Source organism: Oryzias melastigma, linkage group LG14 (assembly GCF_002922805.2).
Source record: "Oryzias melastigma strain HK-1 linkage group LG14, ASM292280v2, whole genome shotgun sequence".
NCBI classification, from domain to species: domain Eukaryota; kingdom Metazoa; phylum Chordata; class Actinopteri; order Beloniformes; family Adrianichthyidae; genus Oryzias; species Oryzias melastigma.
This window is the reverse complement of record NC_050525.1, coordinates 21,922,236-21,949,170: the sequence shown is the minus strand read 5'-3', so window position 1 is coordinate 21,949,170 and position 26,935 is coordinate 21,922,236. Positions and strand designations below refer to the sequence as shown.

Below are 26,935 nucleotides of genomic sequence, written 5' to 3'. Positions count from 1 at the left end.
AATTTAGGTCAACTTCAGCACTCTTTCATTGTTCTTTAACAAAATTTCCAGTCTTTCAGCAAATTTAACATTTTGAAAATATCTTTTGCATTTTTAGGATATCCCTGTAGCAACTGAAGTCAATTGTATCGCCATTTACAGCAAAAAGCTTCAGCTTTTTCAGTGACTACTTTCAGAAAAAAGCATTTACTAGCATTATCGCAGGTAATGCAACTTTTCTAGTTAAAATTTTGAGTTAATGGTTTACACAACTCCGAATTTTAGTTAGATAAACCCAAATCACTTTAACCTTTAGGCATGTTTACATTAAAAGTGGGGTCATCTGGACCCCACAAGACGTTTCCTTTTTTACAGTGTATTTTATAACTTCATTTTACCTCCAAATTGTTCTTGTTGAATAGCTCCCTATTAGTCCTAAAATAACTTATTTTGAGAGCTGCTATGGACACTTTGACCTCTACTTACTGTGTCGTAAATTTAGCTGCAATGAAATGGCTTTTTTCTGCTCTGACAGCTAATTTGAACGTGCAGCTCTTTCAAAGTAAGCATCTGGACATTGGCTGTTTGGCCTATCCAGGATGAGAAATCACAATAGTGTTTTTGTTGGGCATCTGTTCCATTATGCAGGGCTGCAGAGTGACAGGCTGATTGTGCCCACATGTTGGATCAACACCAGATTAAAAAAAAAAATCTATCAAACAGCAGCACTTTTTACACATGATGCATAAAGGCGTAGTGGCCTTGCTCGCCGTTTCCACCCTTTTACAGTACAGCACTGCAGTCAGAACTAAATCTGTGCTCCATGACAGATTGAATGACTCCATGTGTATGCCTTAATGAATGAGCTCAGCCTAAAAGGGAAGAATACTCAATGGAGTTTGGCCTTTGGCACTATTGAACAACACGTCTTTACAAGAGGAGCTGATGAGTGAGACCTCATTGGAGGGAAAGTAGCCTTTGCTGGAAAGTATTTCCAAATTTGACTGGATTTATCTTGAGGGGGAGAAAGCTGCTTCTGGTTTCCCAGACTTTGTAGTAGCATTTGTGTATTTTATGCTAGTGCGAATGTGTGCCTACTCCCAGGGTGAGTGTGTCAAGTTTTATTTTTTCAGTGTTACCACCTGCAGAGTTTATTGTTTCTGGAGAGAGATGAGAGGAAGAGCTTGATTAGACTCTTACTTATACATGCATCCATCATTTTAGTAGAAACATTGACTCATCCTTTGGAAAGAGCACATTTTATAGCCAACTTTAGTATCTCTTGTCAGTGTTTCAACTCGTGTAATCACCAGTAAAATATGCCACTTATTAAAAATAATTTGAGAAGTAATGTCTGTGTGTTTGAATCCTTCCGTTTATTGTATTTTTTCCTTTCTCCTATGGTTTTAGGACCCCCCACCCCTGATGAAGTTCCCATCAGGCCTGCTGGACGCCGTATTGTAGTGCCCCCCGGTGGCCGCTCAAACATCACATCTCTCAGCTAAACTGTTGGAAGACGAAGGAATAAAGGAAGATGAAGATTGAGAAGGTGGAAGAGATGCAGGAAAACACGTTTAGACTAAAGATTAAAAAAAAAAAATAAAATAAAATAAAAAAAGCAAAACACTGAATCCTCATGCCTTACCTGTCACAAATGCTACTATGCTCGGATGAGAACTGATTCCATTTACCTGCAGAGGAGTGGAGGGGTCAAGATTTACCACCAAAGTCTTACTCTAGCCTTATTTCTTCTCTACACTGAGAACAATAGAAAATCATTCACAGTAAAACCCACTTCCTACACATTTTGAAAACCTCATTCTCAAAAGGAAAATGGATTCAAACATTCTCAGAGTGAAGCTTTTGGTCTTTAATTCTGTTTGGCTTTTAATGTGACCCCCCCTTTTGTCATGAACCTAATTTCTCCATTGTCAGCGAAACTTAAAACTAGACCCTCATTAGTCATGTATGATCATGCAGTACCTTTAGCTAGCTCTAGGTGGCATTGTATATATGATAGATGTAAAGTAGCTTTGTGATTGATGTGGTTGCAGCATGTTTGGGTTTACCAGACCAAGTAAAAGATGTTTGTCGGATCATAAGGGGAGGGGGGAGGATAGAAGTCGGACATGGACCTGCATGGGCCACATGAACATGGGTGACGTGATCCATGATCCATTTACATCCATCCCACGCCTCCAGGGTCTTTGACTGATACCATTCTCATGTTATACAATATCGATCATTGGTTTTAAATGAAAAAAATAAAACACTTGTGCTTAAAAAAAGTCAGAAAACGTATTTTCTGAAAATGTGTGTGTTTTAGTTTTTAAAAATCCACTGTTGCGATGCAAAAGGATCATTGCAGCTTCCCATCATTTGATCGTACTTCTATCATACCAGCAATACTGAAGTAATCAGACAGAAAAGTGAAAGAAAATGAAAGCCAGATAACAGGAGAACTTTGCAGCTTCCCATTTAGCTGGGCGGTCATTTCCTAAAGACAAGAGACCCATAACTTCAACGTTAGACTCAGCCAAATACTCTGTCGGGAGAGGGGGGGCATTGCAGCTTTAGTTTCTTTTCTTTGTTTTTGTTATCTCTGCTGTGTCCTGATAAGGCTGAGGATTATAGTGAAGGGAAGCTTTTGTTTGGTTACACACCCCAAAAACTGGCTGTTTTTGTTTGTCAGACTGACCAGGTACAAGCGGCGGTGTGATGTATTTATGTTTGTTTGACAACCTTTATTACTGTTTTTATGTTTCTTTTTTTTTTACTGTTGTATCAAAAACCCACAGATGGCAGGTGAGAAATAAAAAGATAAAAATAAAACAAACAGGTGTTGAAGAAAGATTTGTTTCCTGAATAAACACGAGTTGCAACTGACTTCTCTTGTCAAGTCATTTTTCACCTCAATACATTAACAAATATAGGTCAACAATTTTTAATAGATAGGACACACTGGGCATTTGACGGATATTCATAAACGTGTTAATGTGTGTTCACACTGGACAAGCAGGGAGGGGTTTCTTCTTTTTCTATTGTTTACCAGCGCATATCCACCACCTACAGTTGAAGAGGTTTGGTGAATGTTGCTCATGGATTTTTTTATCACAGCTAGATTTAAAATATGAAAGATTTGGGCTTCGTTTCCTCTGAGTGGTACGGTACGGTTCAGTATTTTGAACGTTTTCATTTTGAAGTAGACTCTTAAATCTGGACCAAACAATTTTTGGGTCCCTATTCATCCATAGAAAATGGATGGAGTGGTAAGGACAGAGTGACTCTCGTCACAGGATTTAATCTGTCAAAATCCCACCATATTTTAATAAACACATTTCAATAAACGCCCCTAAATGCAGTTTAAATCATAAATTATTTCATATTGGTTCTCCATGATGAGAAAAATGCTATAAGAACAAATTAAAAACACAAAAAAAGACTATTTTCATTGGAGTGAGTTTTTAAATGGCAAAAGTCATTAGAACAAGTGCCAAACCAGCGGCAACATTTCCAACAGCTTTCATAACTTTTTTCATCTGTATTCCTCTTCACAGCCTGACAAACAACATTAAATGCTTTGTTTAAACAAAGTACTAAAAACCAACCAGGAAAAAATGATCTGCTGGATGACCTCCACTGTTGTTAGTAGCATTTCTATGATGCAAAGCTACACAATCGCTCTTCACCCTGCAAGCACCATGACAGTACGACTTTGAGTGGAAACACTCAACTGAAATGCCTGAACCATTCTAAACCACTCACTGGAAACAAAGCTTTGCTGTTGTGTAATACAGGCTGGGTACAAACTGCGATTTTTAAATTCTCTTCCATGATCAGTTTACAAATGGTTGGCACTTCCACAAATGAAAATGGACACCATCGACATCACTACCAAATCTGAGTCCTTGATTGGTCAGAGTTTGACCTGGTTTAGGTTGCAATGCACGTTCAACAGTAACGCGTTCTGTACGTAGAAACAACAAATGGTCGCAGAAACTCTAGTAGTGATGAGTGAAGGTGAGAATTTTGAGCGCAGAAGCCAAAAATTCTCTTTATTTGTGCATTTACATGGACTTTTCAATGGAAGTGGCCGCTTGAACGCACGTTGTCAAGGGCGGCGTAAATGTAACTTTAAGGTCATGTAATGAAATGGAAATATGGTCACAAAATACTGTTTTTAAAAATTAATGTTCAATGTTGGATTTTGGGACAAGGAGACTGAAAGACAGAAAATGAAACTAGTCATTTCGGCTTTTTTAGTTTAAAAAGGTAAGTTCCTGTTTAGCTCACTGGCTCCAATTATTACGAACACCAAACCAGCTCACAATAGAAATGTGTTCTCCATATGCTGAAAAGTTAGGACTACAATTTTCTAGAAAATCTTTGGTTTTCACTGAGCAGGTCAGGGTGTTAAACACGTTCAAATTGGCAGAATCTTTTGATGGAACTTTGTTCCAAGAAGTCTTGATCAAAGCATCATTTTAGAAAAAAAAAGGATTTCTTTAGCAAACTTCAGGTTCTGAAATTAACTTTGCTTAATAAGCTCAGAGAAGGCTAGCATGGTGTGTTGAGAAAAGGAGATTAATATTCTTAAAGGACATAATTCAGTAATGACTGCTTTTCATTTGCAATTCACCATTTCTTGGAGCAAAAACATTTTAGAATTTTGGAAATAAAAAGAATTCCAACTCCACATAATGTATCACCTGCTTCTTCAAGCAGGAATCCATCTAAAAGTTCAGGTTTTATGGAGGTCTGTACACCTGCGGGGGATGAATTAATCAAGGACTCGCAATTAGCTGCACCTGGTTGTAATTTACCTTCTAAAATCTCATTACTTCTGAGTTTTGTTTTTGGGATTCGTGTTTTTTAGATTCTTTCAATCCATGTCAAAATGGAGAAATGTCTTTACAGCACAGATGCAAACAGTTTAAAACTACAGGACAAATGTAAAAAGATGTAGAGAAAAAGATCACACTGTGACAAAAGCTTTAAATTCAAACCTACCTTTTCGTATTTGTTATTTTGCCGCCATGTCTCCTTTCCTTTCACATGTAATGCCTTCTTCCCTAGCCAGAGATCCTTGCCGTAGCAATTTCATTGCAGTGACAATAAAGGTTCAATTCAAAAGTAAGATAAATGGTGATAATGTGAAAGGTCATTTTAAATCTGTGAGGGTTTCTGAAAATGTGACAAAATAAAGAACAATAAAAATGGAAATAAATCGATTTGACGTTAGTCCACCACTTCAGAGTCCTACAGGTGACGCTACCTGTGATCCTTGGCGTGGTGGTCACTGGTGTGGACACATTTAGGTACCATTTCGTTGCTTTAGAATTAAGCTGGATTTCTATTTCTTTTCTGAAGAATATTATACTCCATATTTCTTTATATTGGACTTGTGCATGTCGAGGAGGTTGAGGGAACTGTGGGTATCGACACTATACTAGTAAAAAAAAAAAAATGTGGTTCATGTGGTTCACCTGCATGTCTTGTACAAATACATATCCAGGTTTTTTACATACTTTTACTCTGGAAAATTTAGTATAATAATTTATAAAAACTAGGGTGCACTTAGTAGAAAGTCTCATTCAAGCTGAGAAAACTTTTCCATTTTAGGTCATTTTTTCCATTTCAATGATTTAAAATACTCAAATGTATTCATTAATGCGTACTCATTGGCTGATATCAGTAAGTGCTTGACTTTAAAAATAATCAATACAAATGGTAAACTCGGCCTAAACAGTAGAGTATACTGTTGTACAGCATAAATATCTTCCCAGCACTCCCAATAGAGAGGTTTGTTGTCTTTCTGCAATAATGCCAGCCAGAAATTGGAATCATTTATCAACTGAAAGCCCCTCCCCCAGTTTAGCCGTTAATGTGGAAATGTGCTGCCTCAGCTCAGTCTGGTTGGAGCGAAGCAGAGACTTTACCCTACAGATGACCTCGGAGAAAACTCAAATCTATAAGCCGAGGATAACTCTGAGCGAGGGACAGAAATAGTCACGGCAGAAAGCAGCTGCAACCGGCGTGTTTCTGCTTCAGTGTGTCGTGATTACATGTATGAAGTGCTTTTCATTTAAATAGTTTTATACTGTAAAATGATTGTTTTTAAGATCTTTCATAGCACTTTCAGTTTTTCAACACTAGGGGGCAGTGTTAGATTTAGATTATGCTGCTGTTGGACCAAACACTCTTTGTCTAAAAAGGTAAGAAGTTGTAATAAATCACAAGACTGACACATTGTGACTCTGATAAAGAAAGTTATTATTTAAGGCACACCTTAAAGTCACATTTGATTACAGTAGACACAGTGACAGCTAAAGGACAAGAAAAAAAAAAAGATTAAATTCACATGTGTAAAACAGTTTGAATCAGGGCTAAGCTATTATTATATACTTAGATATTTATATGTATATTCATATTTTTCTTTTCAATGTACCTGGCTCAAATATTATTTAAATCCAGGTTTACCAATGAAACATGTGTAGCCATTTGTATCGATCCCACATCATCTTCTGTAAAATCACGTCATTCTAAACATTAACACAAAAGTCAAAACTGTTCAATAGAAATACAGTTGCCAATACATCTTAATTTAGGTATGAAAGGTTATTTTTTAAATGTAATTACAGGAGATCAAAGGCTTTAAAAGGAATGACTCATATTGAAGTTGTATAAGACCAAGGTCAATTCACTTTCTGAATGTGAAAAGATTTTTTTTTTTTTTTTTTTTTTTTAGAGTCCTCTGCAAACTTCAGAGGCTTCTGGAGATCTTTTTTAAACAAGTCCGCTCTCACATCACCACTTTGAAGTGTTGCTTTGCCTTCTAACAGCAGCTACATTTGTCTGGAGACAAACATTATACCAACATCGATGCTGCGAGATTGCAAACAGATGTCTGGTGGGACATTCTAAAGTAAAGTGGAATCTAACACAAAGGTGAACAAATATCAAAAAAACACATTACAGTGCAGACGACAACCAAAGTACTAATCTTGTCCGAGAGTTTAATCCACAGCTAGAAAATCGTCCCTAAGGGGAAATGTATTTGCTCACAGCTTTAGATTTTTCTGTCTCTTTGTGCATAAATGCTACATTTAATGAAGAAGCATGTGTAAAGCAAGGCTTGGTGCAGATCAACCAGCTAGCTTTTCTATTTTTAACCCCCCTCACAGTTAAAACATTTGCAAAAACAAGCCGAAAAGATTTATGGAATTTGGAGAAAAATGTGACCAAAATGTACTTGCTTTAAGGTATTCAAACACTTCCATAAATGGAATAAATAAGCTGTTTTCAAAGCCATTACATGATGTACTATATGACCCCAACATAAGGTGCTTGTGCACTCATGTTGGGGTCATATCTATTCTTTTTTTGTCCAAACCAGAGCCTGTAAAAGAGATGGACATCATATATAATCACTGCTTTCCACAGGAGGAGATTGCAGCCAGGTTTTTGCTTTATGATAGTCTTTTCTTTAGTCAGATGTAACGTCACAAATCCCAAAGAAGCAGGCAAGTTGAGCCTAACAGTTAAAGTGATTCTATTTACTGGATTTGACAATCATGAAAATATAAATGTTGAAATCTGCAATAAAATAACCTTAAGTTCATCAAATTTTATCTCCAGTAGTTATCACATATATTTATATACGATCTAGCCACAGAGGACCACTTTCCAATTGGAGTGAGAGGGTATGGACTTGCTTGTGTAACAAGTCTCTAGTGGTTCCACTGCACTGAGCCTGGCACCAGTTGCTTTTTAAATAGGCTTTAATCCGAGAGTCAAAGGATTTAGCTTGTTTACTTGGTTCACCAGCCAAAAAACCCAACATAATTCAGCAAACAAACTAGTACATTACTATCTGTAACTTGATCTAAAGACAGACTGAGGTTGAGGAGTTCAACACTAGCTTCACTAACAAGGGTATGATCCACAGATCATGTATTTGAGCCATTTGTGCTCATTTGATCATTTTTTAAAATCAGATTAATCTCAAGATTATATGACAAAGTATTAGGGCCACCATAAAAATAAAAAACACATACATTTATGAGAATAAAGTTGTAAAATCACAAAAAATGTCTTTCTATTAAAAGAATCAAGTCATAAATGTATGAAAATGTTGTCTTTTTATAGAATAAACTCATAAAACTATGAAGAAAAAAGTTGTAATTTTAACAGATTAAACGTAAAATTATGAGGAAAAAAATATGAATTTTATGAGAATAAACTCATTGAAGAAAAATTGTACTTTTAAAAAAGAAAAGTCTTGAATTTATTAGAAATGTCATTTCATGAGAATAAACTCAATAAACTCATAAATTTGTGATAAAACATGTCATAAGAGTAAACTTGTAAAATTATGAGGAAAAAAGTCAGAATTTTATAATAATAAATTCATAAAAGTATGAGAGAATATTGTAAAGCTTTTGTTTGCAAGCTTTACAAGCTTTTGTTTATATTTTATGACCGACCTTTTGCTTCTGTAAAATTACCGACATGAAGTCCAATGAGGCAATTGTCTTTGTGATATTGGGCTACATAAATAAAATTGAATTGAAAAATTGAACTGAAAGAATAAAGATTTACATTTATGAGAAAACACGTCATAATTTTATAAGAATAAAATCGTACATTTATGAGGAAAAAGTCATAATTTTAACTAAATAAAGTTTTAATTTTTGAGAAAACATGTTGTTATTTTATGAAAATAAACTAGTAAAATTATGAGGAAAAATTCATAATTTTGTAAGAATAAACTTGTAAAATTATTAGAAAAAATTATAACTTTACTAGAATAAAGTTGTAAATTCATGAGAAAACACTTGATTATATGAGAATAAACTTATAAATTATGAGAAAAAAGTCATAATTTGTAAACGTATTATTTTTTCTCTTAATTGTTTTAATTTTATTTAACTTTTATTTTACTAGGAAATCCCATTGAGATTAGATCTCCTATTCAAGGGAGTCCTAATCATGACTTTATTCTCATACGTGTATTTTTTATGTTTATATTGGCCCTATTAATCCTGTCCTCTGTATTTTACTCATAAATCTCAGTTTTAAAGTTTGTTTTTCTGCCATGCTGCAATGCTTTCATTTAAATCATGGGGTTAAAGACCCTTTTTAAAAGCTGAAAGCTTTGAAACAGAGAAGCACGTTGTAAAGGCCTTACTTGAACACAAATTTCATCATTTTTCAAATCTTGCCAGCGTGCAGCGCAGCATTTCAGGCGCAATCGACAAGCAGATTCATTCTTGCTTTCTTTTTGGCAAGGATCTGGCTTCTCCTCCTGAGTAGCCATGAGAGCACCGGCGTTGTGTAAGGGAGCATTTTATGAGTGACACTGCAGAGAGTCCATCCTTTTTTTTTTTTTTTTTTTTGGTGACAGCGAAGGGAAGAGTCTGACATGGCTGCTGCTCGAGGAGTCCGTTTCAATCCAGCCGCTCTGGGTTTCTTGACAGCAGGACTTGTGTCGGTGAACGGGTTGCAGACGTGCATTCGGTGTAGTGCTTCTGTGTTGGGAGCTGTGAGTGCGTGTGCTGCTAGAAGTGTAGCTTTAGCGGGTGCAAGCAGTGAGGAGAGGATCAGAGATTATATGGCCTATCCTGATAAAAAGGGGGTTGGCTCAACATTATTGTTTTGTCCATCTTCTATTGCCTTGTTCTTCTCAGTCATGGACAGCTCTGAAGAGTCCACCGCTGCTTTTCTTGACCTGTTTGGAAAACAAAGCCACAAATTAGCTTATTGGCGGGACAAGGGTCAGAGGCATTGACCACTCAAGCTTTAGATTTGGTGAAGATGACCATACATGCTAAGGTCCCCTTTCCTGACAGAACATTGGCCTGGAGTCAAATAAAGCCCGGCTTAAACATGTTTAACCAATCTTGTTTTATTACTCTTTGCCTTTGCATGCCCTAAAACCCAGTGATCTCTGTACAAGTCTGATCTAACTTTTAATAAATTGACTAAATTCCAATTGAGATTGCTTTTTTCCTCATCAATGAACATGCAGAGGTCGGCAGGGACAAACCTCACAACTTGCAATTTTGTTTTCACATGTACAAAAATACAAAAAAGACTAATTACAATTTACATATGCACAACAAAAGTCACTTGTTAGACACACACAAAACCCCTTTCACGCACAAATCAGATGTGAGACTCTTTTCAAGTCTCCAGATTTGTGTGTAAGTGATGCGTTTAAATGCTTCTAGAATGCTGGGCCATCAAAGTTTTCTTTTAAGCCACTTTGATCTCAGAATTGTAAATATTATCTGGTGAAAACTTGATGTTTTCTCACTTCTGTAAAGAGATACGCCCCAATAATTAATATAAAAATCTAAATATTTGTTTTTAAAACACTCAACACAAGTTTCTTTATTCTCATCGCTCCCTTGTGGCTGCACTTTCTACACATCTCATTCCCAAGTTGTCACATATTGACGTTTGGCTAAGGACCCCTCAGCGTCACTTTTTGACATTTGGGAGTCCCCAACGCTTCATTTTTTGGCGTGCTGGCTGTTCCAATTGAATCAGAGGTCCGAATGCAGAACCGGTTCTGGACACGGTACAGCGATGGCAGACGTGGATCAAACCACGGCCCGTACTTGTACCCTAACTTGGTACCCTAACCCTAGCTTGGTCCACGTCCAGAACAGTGTCTGGAACCAGTACCGCGTCAAGAATTGGTAATGATCCGCATCTGGTACAGATCCACGTTCGGTACCAGGTTATGTTTAGGGTTAGGGTACCGATTCAACCTATTTCCCAGTACTGGACCAGTACCGGTTTGCGGCCTGGAAGTTGGGGAGCCTTAATTTAATTGGGACAGCCAGCACATAACAAAATGAAGAGTTGGGGAAACCCAAAATTTCAATTTATGACGTAGAGGGATCCTTAACTATGGGTCAAAATTGGACAACTTGTGAATCAGAATGTGTTGACACTTTCCTTGCCAGCGCCTTAGCCATGGAGTTCTTCCGTGAGCGCCAGTTCTCGGATTTATCGATTCTGTTCACTCTCTGGGCATGGAGAAGGAAAGTGACTGCATTGAGTAGTTCAGGTGTATCTTGCAGCACTTATGCGGCCTTAAAAGGTGTCATGAAATTGGAGCGTACCACCGTCATGTGTGTGGTATGTGTATTGTGACATATTTGTAAGGATAATAGAAGTCGCACTTAAAGGTGATGCTGTTGTATGGTGCCTTAGTGCCACACTGAAGTCATTAGTCCTTCGTTTTATATGAACTCCAGCTAGTCTCAGTATTTGCTCTTATGTGACTCAATAAAAATAAATAATTTTCAATAGTGTTTTATATGGTATTAGTATTGAATTTTTAATGAGTATGGTAACTAGAAGTCTGAGTACCAGACACAGAAAATAGCGAAAATTGAATCGGTATTATCAAATATTGACAATTATTTCTGGCAATTATCTAAACAAATATTCTTTACTTTCAGAATTGTGTTCAAGTTATCAGGACTATTTGAGTTGTTTAACTTAACGGTCAGGTCATGAAGTTTTCTTACTTTTCTCTGTTGAAGACTATGAAGTCTCTCTGGACGTTGTCCAAGCGCTGCTGCAGCTGCCCGTTCTGAGAGGACAAACACAAAACCAGAACATCAGCATCTTCACATTACAGTAAGAAGGAACATTTCCCTTCCTTATTAACATTTTATGAAATTCTTGCAAACAGGAGGAGTGTACACGATGAACTCACTATTGATTTCCACTCCTTTTTTTTGTTAAGACGTTTTTTCTAGCCCTCCAAATCTGAGATAGATGATTTAAAACACTCGATCACACAGAGCAGCAGACAGTTTGTGTGCAGGTGTTGTCACAGCAGGTGACAACACCTTTCCAGACACCTTCCTGTAATTCAGGACTACAGACATTAAAGCCCGACAGGAGCACACATGGCTGCAACAGGTTTTTACATTCCCCTCTGATGCATTAGTGACAGGGAGACGTTAATAAATCTGAGGCACAAAAGGGATTCAGATACCAGCCGAGTCTCTGTGGATTTGGGAATCTAAAACTGCAGGATGACCAAAGGATAGAGCTACTAAAATAGACATCTAGAGAAATATTTTAGAAAAGAGTGCCTAGCTTCTCTACAAAGAGGACAGAAAACAGGTAGTGCTCATTAGAAGACAGATCATTAGGGAAACAAGGGTCACAAATGATTCAAAAAACATGAAGGAGGAGGCAAGAAAATACTGTAATACGTAAATACTGTACAAGTTTAATCCAGACGGGTACAGTATTTTGAATATTTCCATTATAAAACTGGACCAATTCGTATCATTTTTGGTCCCCTATTAGTTGTAGGTCTATAAAAAAATGGAACAGACCCGTTAGCGCGGAGCATGATGAAATCTATTGATTGGTGGAATGGTTTTATGACAACAGCAAGTGTCCGACCAGCACTTTTCCCAACTCAAGGTCCGAGACGAAAGTGTTGTCCTCTTTTTGGCTGTATTCTTCTTCACCTATTGCAATCTTCTTGGAAATACATTCTTTGCATTCAGTTCTTCCCATATTCGCGGGGGTTAGGGACCGGAGACACGCCGAATCCACAAATATGGAGAACCGCTGCAGTCACACCACTATGACGCACAGATGCGTCTTTGGTCTACATCCCACATGCGCCTTCATGGTCCAACACTCAATGGAAACACTCTTTTGAATTTCCCGGACCATTCTAAACCGGCCAGTAGTGGATCAGTCCGGTCCAGACTGCTCAGTGGAAACAAGGCACAAGTTTTTTCAAATATCCAAACAGAGCTGCGGAGGAAGACCTGGAGCAAGAATTACGAGATTTGCACTGAGTCGACATTTCCCAACAAGCCTCTAGGTGGCAAATATGTACTAGTAAAGTAAAAGGACAAGATAAAGTAAGAAGCCCCTCCTTGCTTGACCAGTGTGAACAGCATGGGCTAAACCAGGGGTATTTAACTCGTGGCCACATAGGGTTCTAAAATTTGACAGAAGGGCTGGACCAGGGCCAGACATGTTGAGTGATTTGGTGATCCACTTACTAAGAGAAAAAAATAACATGAAATCTGGACAGAAAATGCTTTAATTTTGATTGAAAATTAAATTTAAAAATGGAACATTTGAGACCTTTTTCTTTTTAAATTTATTTAAAATGTTGCTCTTATTTTAGTGCAATGTTCCATCATGGATTGACATCCATCAAGGAAAAACCACAAACTTAGAGAAATGCTGCGTTGTGTGCTGTTGGAAGATCGGAAAAAAAGACTGTTTGCCTCGAAAAACACTCATGAACGTTAGAAAAACAACACCACATAAGTGCAGAATAACTCTCTGCACCTAAAGAAGGTAAATTTATTTGTGGTGCACAATCTATGAGGAGACATTATAATTACAGGGAAAATAAAACATTATTAAGGGATTATCAATATAATTTATTCCAGTTTGGCAGACCAGTACATCCCTTTCTGCTTTTACTTGATGTACCTGAAGGTGGAATTTACCCTGTGAAGGTCTCACACTTTTTAAATGTGTTCAAGATTTTAATCTTGTATAAGTTTTTAATGCTGACAAATCATATTTCAACAGGCTCTTGTCTTCTAATTTAGAGCTGACCACCTGGTTTTATGCATTTCTCTGTTGTTTCTCCCATAAACCTCTCATTTTCATGCAGCTCTTTCTCTACTTTTTTGGCAAAAAATCTACATTTTAATCAGTCTTTTTGGTTTTTTTTCCCTCTGACTCAGCATTTTGCTATGGCTTCCTGCTCCTCTTCATTTTGGACGATCACATCATTTTGATTTAGTTGATGTCAGTTTTAGACAGGTCCAGAAGACACCACACCTCCTACGTGATGATAGCCGTGAAAAGCTGCACTTTTCAACTTGTGGTCAGGAGAATTGCTTAAATTGGAAGGCAGATCTCCAGAAGCAGTAGGAGACCTGCGTGCAGAAGCCTTGACGTGGACCACAGAGTGTTTTTTTCCTAAGATTAGTAACCTGGCCTTGGTGGGGGAGCATGAAATGGATAGATAAAAATGAAATTGTGGAATTTTTCCAAAAGAATCTTTCAGATGTGTATACTTGCTGAAATGTCTCAGATCACAGTTTTATCTTTAATACCTCATGAATCCTAAATCATTTTTTCTAAATCTCTTTCTTGAGAATGAGGAATACAGAAAACAAAAGATGCACAAATTGCAAAAGAAAGGTAGAATAGAAGCTGCCAAAACAGATTCAGTCTCCCGCTACTTCTTTTTTCTCCCTCTGTCTGTCACTTGGACTCCATCTATTGGACGCCTTTTTAGCAGACAGTTCAGGAGCTAATTGCTCTAAATGCTGGATTAAATTTTCCATTTAGGGAGACAAAGCCACAGGGAGCGCTCAGCTGCACAAGAGCCAGAGCTGTTTCTCAAGGTCCAATTCCGGGCTAATGGTGTCTTTGTTTAAAGCTGAGGCTAACTTCCCTCGCCGCTCCTGCTGGAGAAGTGCACTTGAAACACATCTGGTAGAAACAAGAGCTCATGCAGTTGTTAGCTTTTAAGTTAACTTCTGTTTTCTCAAGTTATACTGGGCAAAGATGAATCAAAAACCAGCTCCAAGACCTAAATTTAGAGAAACAGAAGTGTAGATTTGATACTGGCTCAATAAAAAAAGATAAACCATAAACGGGTTAAAAGTCAGTCAATACATAATGTAGATGTTAAATATGTATGCCTAAACACAATTAATATTATGGTTAGCAGGGCACAGTCATCTTAATTAGTCTGTAGATTAACCTGTGTGTTTTTACTATTTGGCATAAGATTAAGATCTTTAAAATCTCCAAAAAGGACTGCAGGGTTTTTCAGTCAAAGATGTCACGACGCCCCCTGCTGTCCTCAAGAATGTGTGAGACCGTGTCTCTAAGCAGTTTCTTTATGTTCCCAAGGAATTTCTTTTTTCCTTTGGAAAATATCCTAAAAAAATTCAAGTTTCCACCTGAAAACATTGACTGATTCTTTTTTGCAGATATAACCTGTATTTCTTTTTATTTTTGAAAATGTGAAGCTTTTTCTTTTCCTTTTGGCTGCTCCCTTTATGGGTCACCACAAAAAAAAATTAACTGCTTCCATCCAGTGGTGGACTTAACATTTTGAGGGCCCCGGGCGAACAATAACATGGGGCCCTGTGCAGTGGTTTATATTGATCATTTTTTTCTCTTTTCTTTTAATTTTTTTGTTAAATCCCTACCTACAGTTAAACAAAACCTGCGTTAGTCCACCTTTACACTGCATCAATGGCAAGTATCCAAATGGACAGAAAGAAGAAAAACTTATATTGTCTGACCCTTGTAACAAATCAATCAGTAAGAAAGAAAAACAAAGCTTGTCTGTCTTTAAATGGCCCAGTTTGTACATTTTTAACTTTTTTTTTAATTAAACTTTGATTTTTTTATGAATCTTCTGTTGTCCTTGGCCGCTCAGTCCCTCTCATAGTCATTGATTATTCTGTTTTTCAATGTAGTTTTTAAAACTTGATATTGCTGTGGCGTTTGTAATTTGAATGCTCAATATATTCCATGCATTTACTCCATATGCTGATACACATCGCTCCTTCAGAAGTATTCTGTCTTTTGGTTTGATAAATATTTCATGCCCTTTTGGATTAAATTAGCTTCTTCTTTAATGTATCTTTCCAAAAGAACCACACTTCTTAAATGATAGAAAATCAGAACAAAATGGAGTGGTACCAATAAAAAATAAAGAAACATTCTTGAAACCATTTTTTTTCTCCTTGTCTCATTCTTGACTCTCTTTATCTTCTTCTTGAGTTACTTTGATTCTGTTTTTTTCTTCCTGCGCTTTTGGAATGGTGGCAATTCATTTTTAGCTTTCTCTTTGTCTTTTTCTGTTTCTCAAAGCGGATTTGACAGCTAAGAACGATCATCTTATGGATTTTTTTTTTTTAATTTCTTCGTAGAGTCTCTGTCTACTGCTAAGCAGCCAATAGTCCATTGCTGCAGAGGAATGGGGGGGAACGAAACACCTATCAGATGAGCAGTCTAAAGCCATTTCAGTGGTTTGGGTTTTGTTATGACAGAGTTACATAAAAATGGGCACTAACATTATTTTAGACATATTTATAAGTGTTCAGCAAACCTTTTTGCATAATGGTAAGTCCTCCTTGTTCACACTAACAGATTTCAGTTGTAACTCGCATGTTTGAACTGTCTTTAGTTTTACGATGCACGTAAAAGTGCTGGATTTTGCCCCCCTCTCTGGTTGCACTTTGATTTATTATGCTTTTTTAAATTATGACGCAAGAAGTTAGATGAATCCCTGCAAGTTTCCTGCAAATGTCTCAGTCACGTGGTAAAAATAATTAAATTCCGGGGGTGTCTGTTGGTTGTTTGTGTGCAGAAGGAGATTGCCAATTTATTTAGCCTTTAAAGCCCATGTCCAATGTTTCTGCTTCGTATTATCAGTGATTTAATTGATCTCATGCCATGCTGGGGATGCAAAGGAAAGGAGGACAAGGCGTGGAGATAAGGAGTAACAGGTTAAAACAGATGAGGATACGGACATTTATTGGAATTAGGGATGTGAAGGTGAAGACAGGCGGTTTGTTGAGGGACTGTCGGGGTGGGAGAAAATAATAAAAAAAAGTAATACATAAAAACCATACATGAAAGCTCTGCACTCTTCTTCATTTATTATTGATTTACTAAAAGTCACTGATGCTATATTGAAATCTCCCTTTCTCTCCACACACATAAGCACTCACTTTATTATTTTTCCCCCTGAATGCTTCCATCCTAAAGTGGCCCCACAGGCCTAAAGTAAATGGATATGTTAAAGCTTAGCACAAACACAGACTGATATTTATAGACAGCAATACTTGCCTTCTTCCTGACTGACAGAGACAAAGAACAGCTCATGCTGCAAAATATGATGCCAGAAATCTGGTGTTTGGCCACATCAGTCTGGATCATCTCCAGAAAAACAATATAGAGGAAATGCATTTTGATATTATTTAAAAGCGATAATCCACAGCCAAGGTCCCCTTAAGGTGACACACAGAAAGAGCAATAGAACCAAACATGATGCTTTTTACAAATTTACTACTGATTCCAAATGTTTAGAGATTAAATTACATCCATCTGCTGAATGTTAATATTGGCCTTTAAAAGTTGCAAACAAGGTAGTTGTTTTTAATATTATCCTTATCTTTAAAGAGCATGACATCACAACTTAATACAAGAAATCCTACCAAGACAAATCAGTTCCATTCACAATTTTTTTCACACACAACAAGGGAAAATCGTCGTATATTTTATGTTTTCAGCTTGTTTAGAGGATATTCTTTTAGTCTAAAATTACAAAAAGCTGAAAAGTTATATTTGTTTATCCGAATAAATTTGTTTTCAAAGACATATGTTGTCTGTGTCCACACCAATGTGAGATTTTACAAGAAATGACCAGATTGTCTACATGTAAAAAGAGGCTTACACTTGTTTGAATTTATTACAGTTTGAGCTGTTTTATAGAGTGATTGTTTGCTGTTAGAGAATTTATTTTTGGTAAAAACTATTTTTTGTAATAGCGGGTTGTTGGCTCTGAACAGATGGCTCAGCAGCATGCACAAATCAGATTTTTTTATTATCATTTTGATTCTCTGGCATCTTTTTAGGGTCAGATGTTGTAAGCCCAAAAAAATCAAGAGTTGATCTGTTTCTCTCTAACCTGGTTTATCTCCTGCATACCAAGCACAATAGTAGAAAAAATAAATCCAAACAAGGCCTGCTCAACAAATTGCAAATGTATCATCATTGCAATATCAGCCTGTGAGCTGAATCTCAAAAGACGACACGAAATGGTTATTTTAACGTGCTAAAACAATCTTATAGTAGCTTGAAGTATTTGACAAACTTAATAGTCATTTAACCAATCAGATGGACCCTTATTATGTTAGACTAGGGTCATTTGGAGTCTAATTTAAGATTTTTTATTCAGATTATACTGTTGCTTTGAAATGGAAATCATGCATTAATTGTTTTTCGTTTTGCTTTTTGTTCAAGTCATATTGTTATCGCAATATTGATCGCCAATATTAATTTTCCTTATATCTTGTAGCCCTAATTCAAATCGGAGATCAGAAAAACACCTTTCTTCCTGCACCCAACTCAAGGATGACTCAGCAGGTACAACTGGAGGCTCACATCCCATTAAATATCAACATCCCAGCCAGAAAGGCCAAGTGGGCCCCATACCATTAAAAAGTGGTTAGAAAATGTGGGCCCCAAATGGGTTTGTCCACAGTTTCCTTGGTGGCCCCAGCTGTGTTTTTGCCCATGTTTGCTTAAGTTGGGCACTCAGTGGGTAGGCTCGCTACGCTAGTCAGCTGCCAGGTAGACAGCAGAGCTTGCTGGCTTGCTACGGCAGAGCTCCCTAGACTGGTAGAGTGGAGCTCGCTTGCTCAATAAAGCAGAGCTAGCTAGCTCGATGCAGATGAGCTCGCTAGCATGCTACAGGAGCGTTCCCTAGCTCGCTACAGTGGAGCACGCTGGCTCACTAAGCGGAGCCCCCTAGCTCGGTAGAGTGAAGCTCTCTCGCTCAATCCAGCAGAGCTCGCTACAGATGAGCTCGCTAGCATGCTACAGGGGCGTTCCCTAGCTCGCTACAGCGGAGCACGCTGGCTCGCTACAGTGGAGTTCCCTAGCTTGGTAGAGCGGCGCTTGCTGGCTTGGTAGAGCGGAGCTCGCTTGCTTAATACAGCAGAGCTTGCTAGCTTGATACAACACGAATTGCTAGCATGCTACAGTGTAGCTCACTGGCTCAATAAAGTAAAACTCGCTAGCTTGCTACAGATGAGCTCGCTTGCATGCTACAGGGGAGCACGCTGGCCTAATACAGCGGAGCTGCTAGCTCAATATAACGGAGCTCGCTAGCTCACTACAGGGGACCTTGCCAGCTTGATACAGTTTAGCTCGTTAGCTTCATACAACAGAGCTCACTAGCATGCAACAGTGGAGCTTTCTAGCACGCTACACTGTCCACCAGACGGCTGGTTAGCGTAACAAGCCTACCCAGTGAGTCCCCACTTAAGCTAATGTGGGCAAACACAGGTGGGGTCTCCACGGAAACTGTGGACAAACCCATTTGGGGCCACATTTTCTGCCACCTTTTAACAACATGGGGCCCACTTGGCCTTGCTGTCTGGGATGCTGCTACTGGAGTAACAGGGATCAGGTCTCAGAACTCCAAATTTAAAGTATCACATATTCTGATTTCTTTGCTCAGAACTCTCCACTTGGTATTTTAATGTAATTGTAATTGAGTGTTATTTTCATTTAATGTTCCTGTCGGCAGAAAAAGCTTTTGCATCTCTGTAAAGAGCTTTGAGTTTTCTGTGTGAAGCGTGTTCTCCAAATAAAGCTGCCTTGCCTTTCATTAGTGTTTCACCGCTGCAGGTTTTAGCAACACTTAAAATCAAGCAAATGCCGACATTTCAAGACATTTGCAAAAAACAGTCAGAGCAAAACACAAGAACGCTGATGAGCTCCAGCAAACGCACAAACAAAATCACAGCTTTCATCTTTGTTTATGAGTGTGCAGCGTAGATTCGACTGTCATCTCTCCGCAGAAGGGAGAATCAAAATTACTGTCTACTTCTCCATAAACACACAGAGGATGGAAGATGGTTCACATAAAAAAATAAGAGGCAGTTGATTACAATATTTGTCTTTTCCATCAAAACAGCAGTAAGGGTTTTTTTTTCTTTTTTTATTTGATGCTTTATAATCCATTAGAAGTGATTGAGAGCAGAGCTTTGCTACTTTCTTTTATCTTTCTTTTACTCCACAAAGTAGAAAACAAATAAATGTGTTTGTAGGTGATGTAAATGGATTTGGAAAAGTTCAGTGAGCGTTAACAGCGAGTATTTTTATTTTCACAGAATAAAATCACCAAAGTGCTTTACTAAAATAAAAGATATCATAAAACAAACACCCAGATTTAAACACCAGACTGGACCCGCTCAAAGTGGTGAATAAATCTTCCATAAACTAAGATCAATTAAAAGCTTTTTCAAGTGGAATTGTCTTAACGTGGGTTTTATAGAACTCATTGGAGTTGATTTGACGACGTAATGACAAAGGAATGGAGTTTCAAAGACGAGGAGCAACAGTTTAAAAGGTGAGATCTCCTCTTGTTTTGTAGTGGAATTTTTTGAATATTTGAAAAGTTTTGGTTTGTAGATTTCAAGAATTGAGCCAAAGAGTAGAAGATTTAAAGGCCTGTAATGTACAACACAAATTTGTTAGGGAAAAGCTCTAAAAATTGAAATAAAATAAAATAAATCCAGTTCTACATTTAACTGAAAGCCAAAATAAACTAGATAACTCATCTGAGTTAGTAAAAAGAGAACTACAATAATCTAAATGTGAAGAAATGAAAACCTGAATTATTATTTCAAGATGAAACACTGTGGAGTTTTGTCACATTCTTCAAGTGAAGTTGTCTTGAGTGACCTGTGGGAGACACGGACTCGACAAATCTGAAGGTTTTTGAGAACAGAGAAGGTCCGAGAAACCAGGTGTTCTATATAAGGATTTTTTTTTGTGTTTTTATGGATTATGATGTAAAAAGAATGAGTAAAACAAATAATTAAAGTATAATAGAGGTGGGATTATATATATTTGCCTCCAACCACTCTTTTTCAGGTAAATATTTTACCATAATTTTTGACAAACATCAGATTTAAAGGATTAAGTGTGATGTACTGTACATATAAGTACAAATCTACATATCCATATAGATATATAGAGAGATACATCTTCTTTTAGTTTTAAATTATTGTCTTTTTCAATCAAATTATCCCTAAGTGTCCAGAGTTAAAGTACAAATATACATCTCTTTCATTTTTCTTCTTTAGTAAATATATTTTGATTGCTTGAAATAAACAAATAAACCAATAATAAAAATCAATAAATACATAAACCAAAAAGCAGGGTTTCTGTTTTCTGGATGTTTAAGTGGGGGTGAGAATTTCAGGGTAACTCAAGATACAATACATGTGTCTCAATACCAATAGTATCACGATACGGCTAATATTTCAATAATCAAAATATTACATTGGTACTCTATCATTTATCACTATATATGGATATAACAAATATATATTTTTGTTTTCGCTGAAACAATTTTTTAAAACACAATGTATTAATTTAATGTCCTTTCAACCAGTAAAATAAAAATAATCAATAAATACTAATGTGTTTTTGTAATAATTACATACATTTTAATATAACAAACAAACAAACAAAGCTCCAACTAAGAACCAAAATGCAGAGTATATTAAATGGATTCCTCACTTCAAAGAACAATAAATGTGTAAAGTGGCCAATTTTCACACTTGAAATGGGTCAATTTTGACCCAAACCCAATTTAAGGGTTAAGAAATATAAAAATCTACTTTTTTTGTTTTGTTTTATCAATAATTATTATGTTCTTCAAGCAAAGTAAAAACATATTTTATTTGTTAGGTGTGTATTATAAGTGTTCAATGCAGTTGTTACCTGTGGAGACCCGTCAGATCCCTGCTCTCTGGTCTTTCGAGCAAGCCTTTTCTTCTTCTTGTGAAGCGGTTTGGACTCCAGGATCATTTCCTCCAGCTCGAATGTTGGGTCACAGTTTAACCTTCGCCTCTGTTCAGACGAAGAGACGAGTTGTTAAAACCAAACGGATCAGATTCAGACTCAAAGAAGAGGAACAGCAGGGTTAGAATTCTGGTAAATTAGAAAAACAAATCTTTTTTCACAAATGCTTTGAACAAAAAAACAGAATATAATTGGAATGGACTACAGGAAAAACAGGCAAAGTACCTATAATTAAACCCAGCAATTTTTGTCCCATTGATCCCTTCCTTTGTCCTGTCAATAAAGGCATCTGCAGCTTTTTAAAATCAATCGATCAACCAATCAATCAGCTTATTTATAAGCACATTCTAAAACAGCTGACCAAAGTGTATAAGCTTAAATCATCTCTGTCCACCCGTGTTCTTCACACACCAGTCACGTTAAGCTGCTTCTTCTACCATAAAACAGAGAAAAATGTACTGAAGGGTTTCTTAACAGGCAGCCCGTTACTGTGTATATAAATAAGAGCAGCCACTGACACCACAGGGCATTGCACGTCACCTTGTCAGACAAGCAGCTTGACTTCCTGTCTAATAATGTTATTACAGAGTAACTGGACTGTCTCCACCCAGCTACTCCTGATGAATCAGATGCAGGAGGAGAGCTGCATGCCTTCTCCTTTGCTCAGAGACAGACACTGATGTTGCTATTCTGGACTCAAATCTAAGGTTTGCATGCCGGAAAACAGCAGATTCCACCTCTTATAAGTGCAGCAGAATAGAACCGTTGTGGCCAAATTAGTTTTTTTTTTAAACACAGCTAACGCGGAAGATGATCAGACTGGGCCCAGCAGGGGGATCTCAGCGGAAAAGATTAAATAAATCTCATCACCGTCTTTTGTAACCAGACCTGAAGGCATGAATTTGAACGCACAAGATAATCCATCCCTCCAGGAGTTTTTAAGATTCAGATGATTTCATTCATCCACAGGTTATTTATTCATAAGCAGGAAACAGTAGATTCTACTGTTTATTTTATGGGGGAAGAAAAAACTGATTGTATCCTTCACTTAAGCATTTCTTTTTAGTCTGATACTCACATTGGGGATAAAGCCTGGAGGAACTTGTTTGTCGTGCACAGCGTCCCAGTTCACATCTGACATGTGGTCCAGATCCTGCAGCTCTGCCAGACAGGAGACGCGCTTCTGGACGTCGATGCAAAGCAACTGATTGGACAAAGAAATAATACATTTAAAGTCCCACAAGTCATCATGCACCGAGGTATGTGACATCTGCTTTGACCCATCCCCTGGTGGAGCAGTGAGGTCCACACACAGGGATCGACTCTAGAAAACCTTCGCTGTAAAAAGTTACATCATCACTTCGTCCGGGTCATTTTTACCTGATATAATATACACAATGACAAGTATTTTTCAGAAAAAATAGACCAAAATATGACAACAGATGATAAATTAGAGGAGTTTTCTTTTATTTTCAGTTGTGGTATATCTAAGAAAAAAATGGAAAATAAAAACATAGGAAGATCCTAAAAACAGGCTTGAAAATGACTGAAAAGTTAGGAATTTGAGAACTAAATAAATAAAGAAAGATACTGGAAACTTGACCTTTGGTCAACCCATTCCTGGGACATGTAAGACTTTACTCTGGCACAAATTCAGCATATTGAAAATCATGTAAATACTTGTACTCAGTTGAAAATCAGCCAGCAGTAGTGCTCTAGGGTTAATGCTGAGTAACAAGCAGAAAGATCCCATTTTCAGAGTCTTTGGTATGACTTGGCTGTGGATTTGAACTCACAACCTTCTAGTCTTGGGCTGGACACTCTACCACGACAGTCCTCGAGGACCGTCCTCCCACTGGTTTTCCTAAAACCCTGCCTTATATGCTGCTGGTTACCTGGATCAGGTGTGTTTAGCCAATGGCAGGTTGGTTGGAAAACATGTAGGACACCGGCCCTCGAGGACCGACTTTGGACACCCCTGCTTTATTACAAGGCCACTGAGCTGGTCTCATCATTTTAAAGCTAATGTTAAACTGTATATCTTTTTATACAAGGGTGTTGAGGACACATTTTAGTGAGGGGGGTTTCCAAGATGTTGTAAAAAGGCTTTTAATTAAGATTTTGCTAAAGTAGATAAAAATGGTTTAATTTCAGTTAAATTGGTCTTCATAACAAATTTCTGTTTGTCTGCATCACAAAGGTTTTGATTAAAAAATGACCATATAAAATCATGATTTAGGTGTTTTTAAAAGATGTTTTTGGGACATTTTTCTGATGATGGGGGACAAACATAAAGAAAATTGACCTAAAAAAATCAAAGTATTTCTTTATTGAAATTTTTATTGGATCAGATCAAGAAATGTCCTAAAAAAAACGACATGATTTTGGCTAAAAAGGGCAAAATCCTAATTAAAAGACCACTAGGAGAGCTTTAACAGTGGATCAAAAGATGAGTTGGACTTTAAGAACTCAACTAGAGTACTCTTTTACTGTATGATCTGTTGAAAAATTTGCCTAGCTTTTCCATTTCCTCACAATAGTTTCTGTGTGTTGCAAGAGTTTTTAACATGGAAATAATTTTCATAATCAAATCCTCTAAAAATAGTCAGTGTAGTAGCTGAGACTCTCAAACCTGGAGCTTTGCTGAGTCAGAAATGTAAAACTTTATGAGAGGCTGCTGGCCAATGTGACTTAAAGGGACAGAAAACATATTTCAGAACACATTCTCACTAGTTTGCATATTTTTTTCCTCATACTTTTGCCCTCCAAAAGGTCAGCCCAGTTAGATGAAGAGAATCCAGAACATGCTGGAATGACACTGACAGCAAGGGGAGATGAGAGACTGGGAGAAGGGTGAGATAAGGACTGATGAAGGGGTGGGGGGGGGCACAAATGAGAAAATGAACTTCATACAGGTGCAGCTGCGGAGAAGTCAGTACGGCATGAAAAGATGGAGGACAAATATATGAGGCATGGAATTTTTCCCCCATACATATCTTTCTTTCTTTTTTTTTCTCTCTCAAACACGGTCTCTTCTGTCCACTCCCTCTCACACACACACTGATAAACATCCTCCTGGAATGCCAATGAGCTTGGAGGAGTCTGAGCACGAAGCAATGCAACAGTTTGACTGCAGTGGATCGCTGCCAAGAAAAAGCCCAAACGCTGCAACAACAGCGCTTCTTTAACTGCTAAAATGGCTTCAGTGTGACAGGAGGAAGAAAGACGCTGTTGGAAGCCGACTTTAGATCGACTGTTGAGGGTCAGTAATGAGATATGCAACTATAAATGTCAAAGTTTTGTAATTAAATGTGTTTCTTTGTGCTGCAGTTTGTTTTTCTTTGTAATCTGGATATCCAATTGACTGAAGGAATGCCTTGTTAGCAGCTACCATGAATATGCATCTATCAGAAATGTCCATCCATCCATCCATTTGGAGCCATTTCGCTGCCGTGTCTTTTTATTTTGTTTTATACTGTAACTTTATGTATGCAATGTGTGCTGCTGACCTCTTGACCAGGTCACCCTTGAAAAAGATCTTGATCTCAATGGGTTAAATTAAGAAAATAATTACATTTATTGGACTTTGTTGGATTTAGAACGGTAGCAAATTAACCTTAACCCATGTTATTGCCGTGTTTAGGATGCCCTTGAAATATATATTTTTTACGGTTTTGTACTTTTTCACCATTTACGAACGTCCAAAAAAACAGATTACTTAAAAGAAAGAACAACAACCTTTTTATTTAAAAGAAGAATACATCAAGACATTCCCTGCTCCCCAAGTTATCTGAATGTAACTGTAAATGTAGTTACACGCCGTTTCCCTTTGGGGTCGTGGGGCTGCAGGAGCTTGTCCCAGCTACTGTTGGTCAAACAGAAGGTACACCCTGAACATGTCTCCAGTCTGTTGCAAGGTAACACAATGACACATACATGCACATTTAGGGGCAATTTAGTCGATCATAAATGTTTAAAGGCAGTTTCATAGCTGTGTCATGAAAGTTAAAGTCCCACTCCCATGAAAATTGTAATTTTGGTATTTTTAACATGTTCTAGTGGCATTTTACTGATAAAGTCCCACTCCAACTTTATTTTTTTCTTTTGTAAAATAGCTCCAAGTGATATTTTAATTATGGTTATGCAGTTTTTAGCCAAAATGAAAAAGTGTGAATTGTTTTTTAAGACATATTTTCTGCAGAAATGCTCAAGTGGGTTTGACTGTTGGTACTCAAGTTATCCTCGCTAATTTCCCAGCATTCCTTTTTTTTTTCGTTCTCTTGCTAGCAACAAGTACCTCATAAACCCAAGCTAACATTAGCGTAGCAAAAAAATATATATATATATGCGAGCAATATTAGAGCTATGCAGCTGTACAGTTTTGAGCCAGATACCAATTTAGATGAGGAAAATAAAGACGTACATGAATCTATTTGTCTGCACGTGGATGCTTAAGGATTAGAACAGAGAAGGGAAACTTTAGCCCACCTATTTCAGTTGATTTGTCACAAACACGAGCTTTTTAAAACATCCGGTTTTCATCTGCTCCTGATCCAACGGAATTTCCATTGGAGTGGGTCTTTTTAGGAGATCCCAAATGCAGGCCTGCTCCGGAGCACAAAACTTTTAGGTGAATGTCTGCCACCATTTGGTATGAAGTGCAGATCAAAAGTCTAATTATTTTGTTAATATTTTTAATATTAATTTGTCTTATAACAATCCCCATTCCTTAATAAATCATTCATCTCATATATATATATATATATTTTTGCCTTACAAGTTGGCTCGTAGTCGTAGGCCTACTCTTTGAAAATTAGATCTTTTCCATTAACATGTTTTCCAATATTAAAAAGATCCTGATTTAGTCGAGTGTGACACTGACAAACAGAAATCTAAAGTCTAAAACGCTATAATGGAATAATGATGTAGATGGAAGCAAATGTAACTGATTAAAAATTCAAAGCTGGTGTGAACAAATGCAGAAACTTAAAATTTAAAAATGACATCAATACAATTACTTTAAATTCATGGAAAAAGGTTTACATTTTTAGCAGTGGACCCCAGAAAGAATAGTTTTTACTTTGGTAAAAACTATTGAGGATCTTCAAACAAATAAAGAAGTACAAAACATGATTAAAAAAACTCATGAAGAAAAAAAAATCACAAATCTTGATAAAATAAAGCTACACAAATGGAGGAAATGTAAAGTTTATAATATTAAGTATGCATGTGTAGTAAAAGTATAGCAAGTCTAGACAACGTAGTGTGGAAAGTATACTAACTGGATACTTGTTTATAATAAATT

General features: G+C 37.2%; 2 protein-coding genes across 3 annotated transcripts in view; one reads left to right on the top strand and one right to left on the bottom strand.

Annotated features, from left to right (window-relative positions):
• dpysl3 (dihydropyrimidinase like 3) overlaps positions 1 to 2,865 on the top strand; it is a 31,975-nt gene extending 29,110 nt beyond the window's left edge. For both annotated transcript variants that reach the window (XM_024265965.2, XM_024265964.2), the window contains exon 14: positions 1,390 to 2,865. In XM_024265965.2, coding sequence (XP_024121733.1) covers positions 1,390 to 1,484 — 95 coding nt within the window. In that variant the 3' untranslated portion in view covers positions 1,485 to 2,865. The remainder of the gene's footprint in view (positions 1 to 1,389) is intronic.
• Positions 2,866 to 9,357: 6,492 nt separating this feature from the next.
• stk32a (serine/threonine kinase 32A) overlaps positions 9,358 to 26,935 on the bottom strand; it is a 49,144-nt gene continuing 31,566 nt past the window's right edge. Inside the window, exons 6-9 of the mRNA XM_024265993.2 lie at positions 22,709 to 22,834; positions 21,550 to 21,678; positions 11,526 to 11,590; positions 9,358 to 9,709 (exon numbers count right to left, since the gene is read on the bottom strand). Of these exons, the coding sequence (XP_024121761.2) occupies positions 9,598 to 9,709; positions 11,526 to 11,590; positions 21,550 to 21,678; positions 22,709 to 22,834 (432 nt within the window). The 3' untranslated portion in view covers positions 9,358 to 9,597. The remainder of the gene's footprint in view (positions 9,710 to 11,525; positions 11,591 to 21,549; positions 21,679 to 22,708; positions 22,835 to 26,935) is intronic.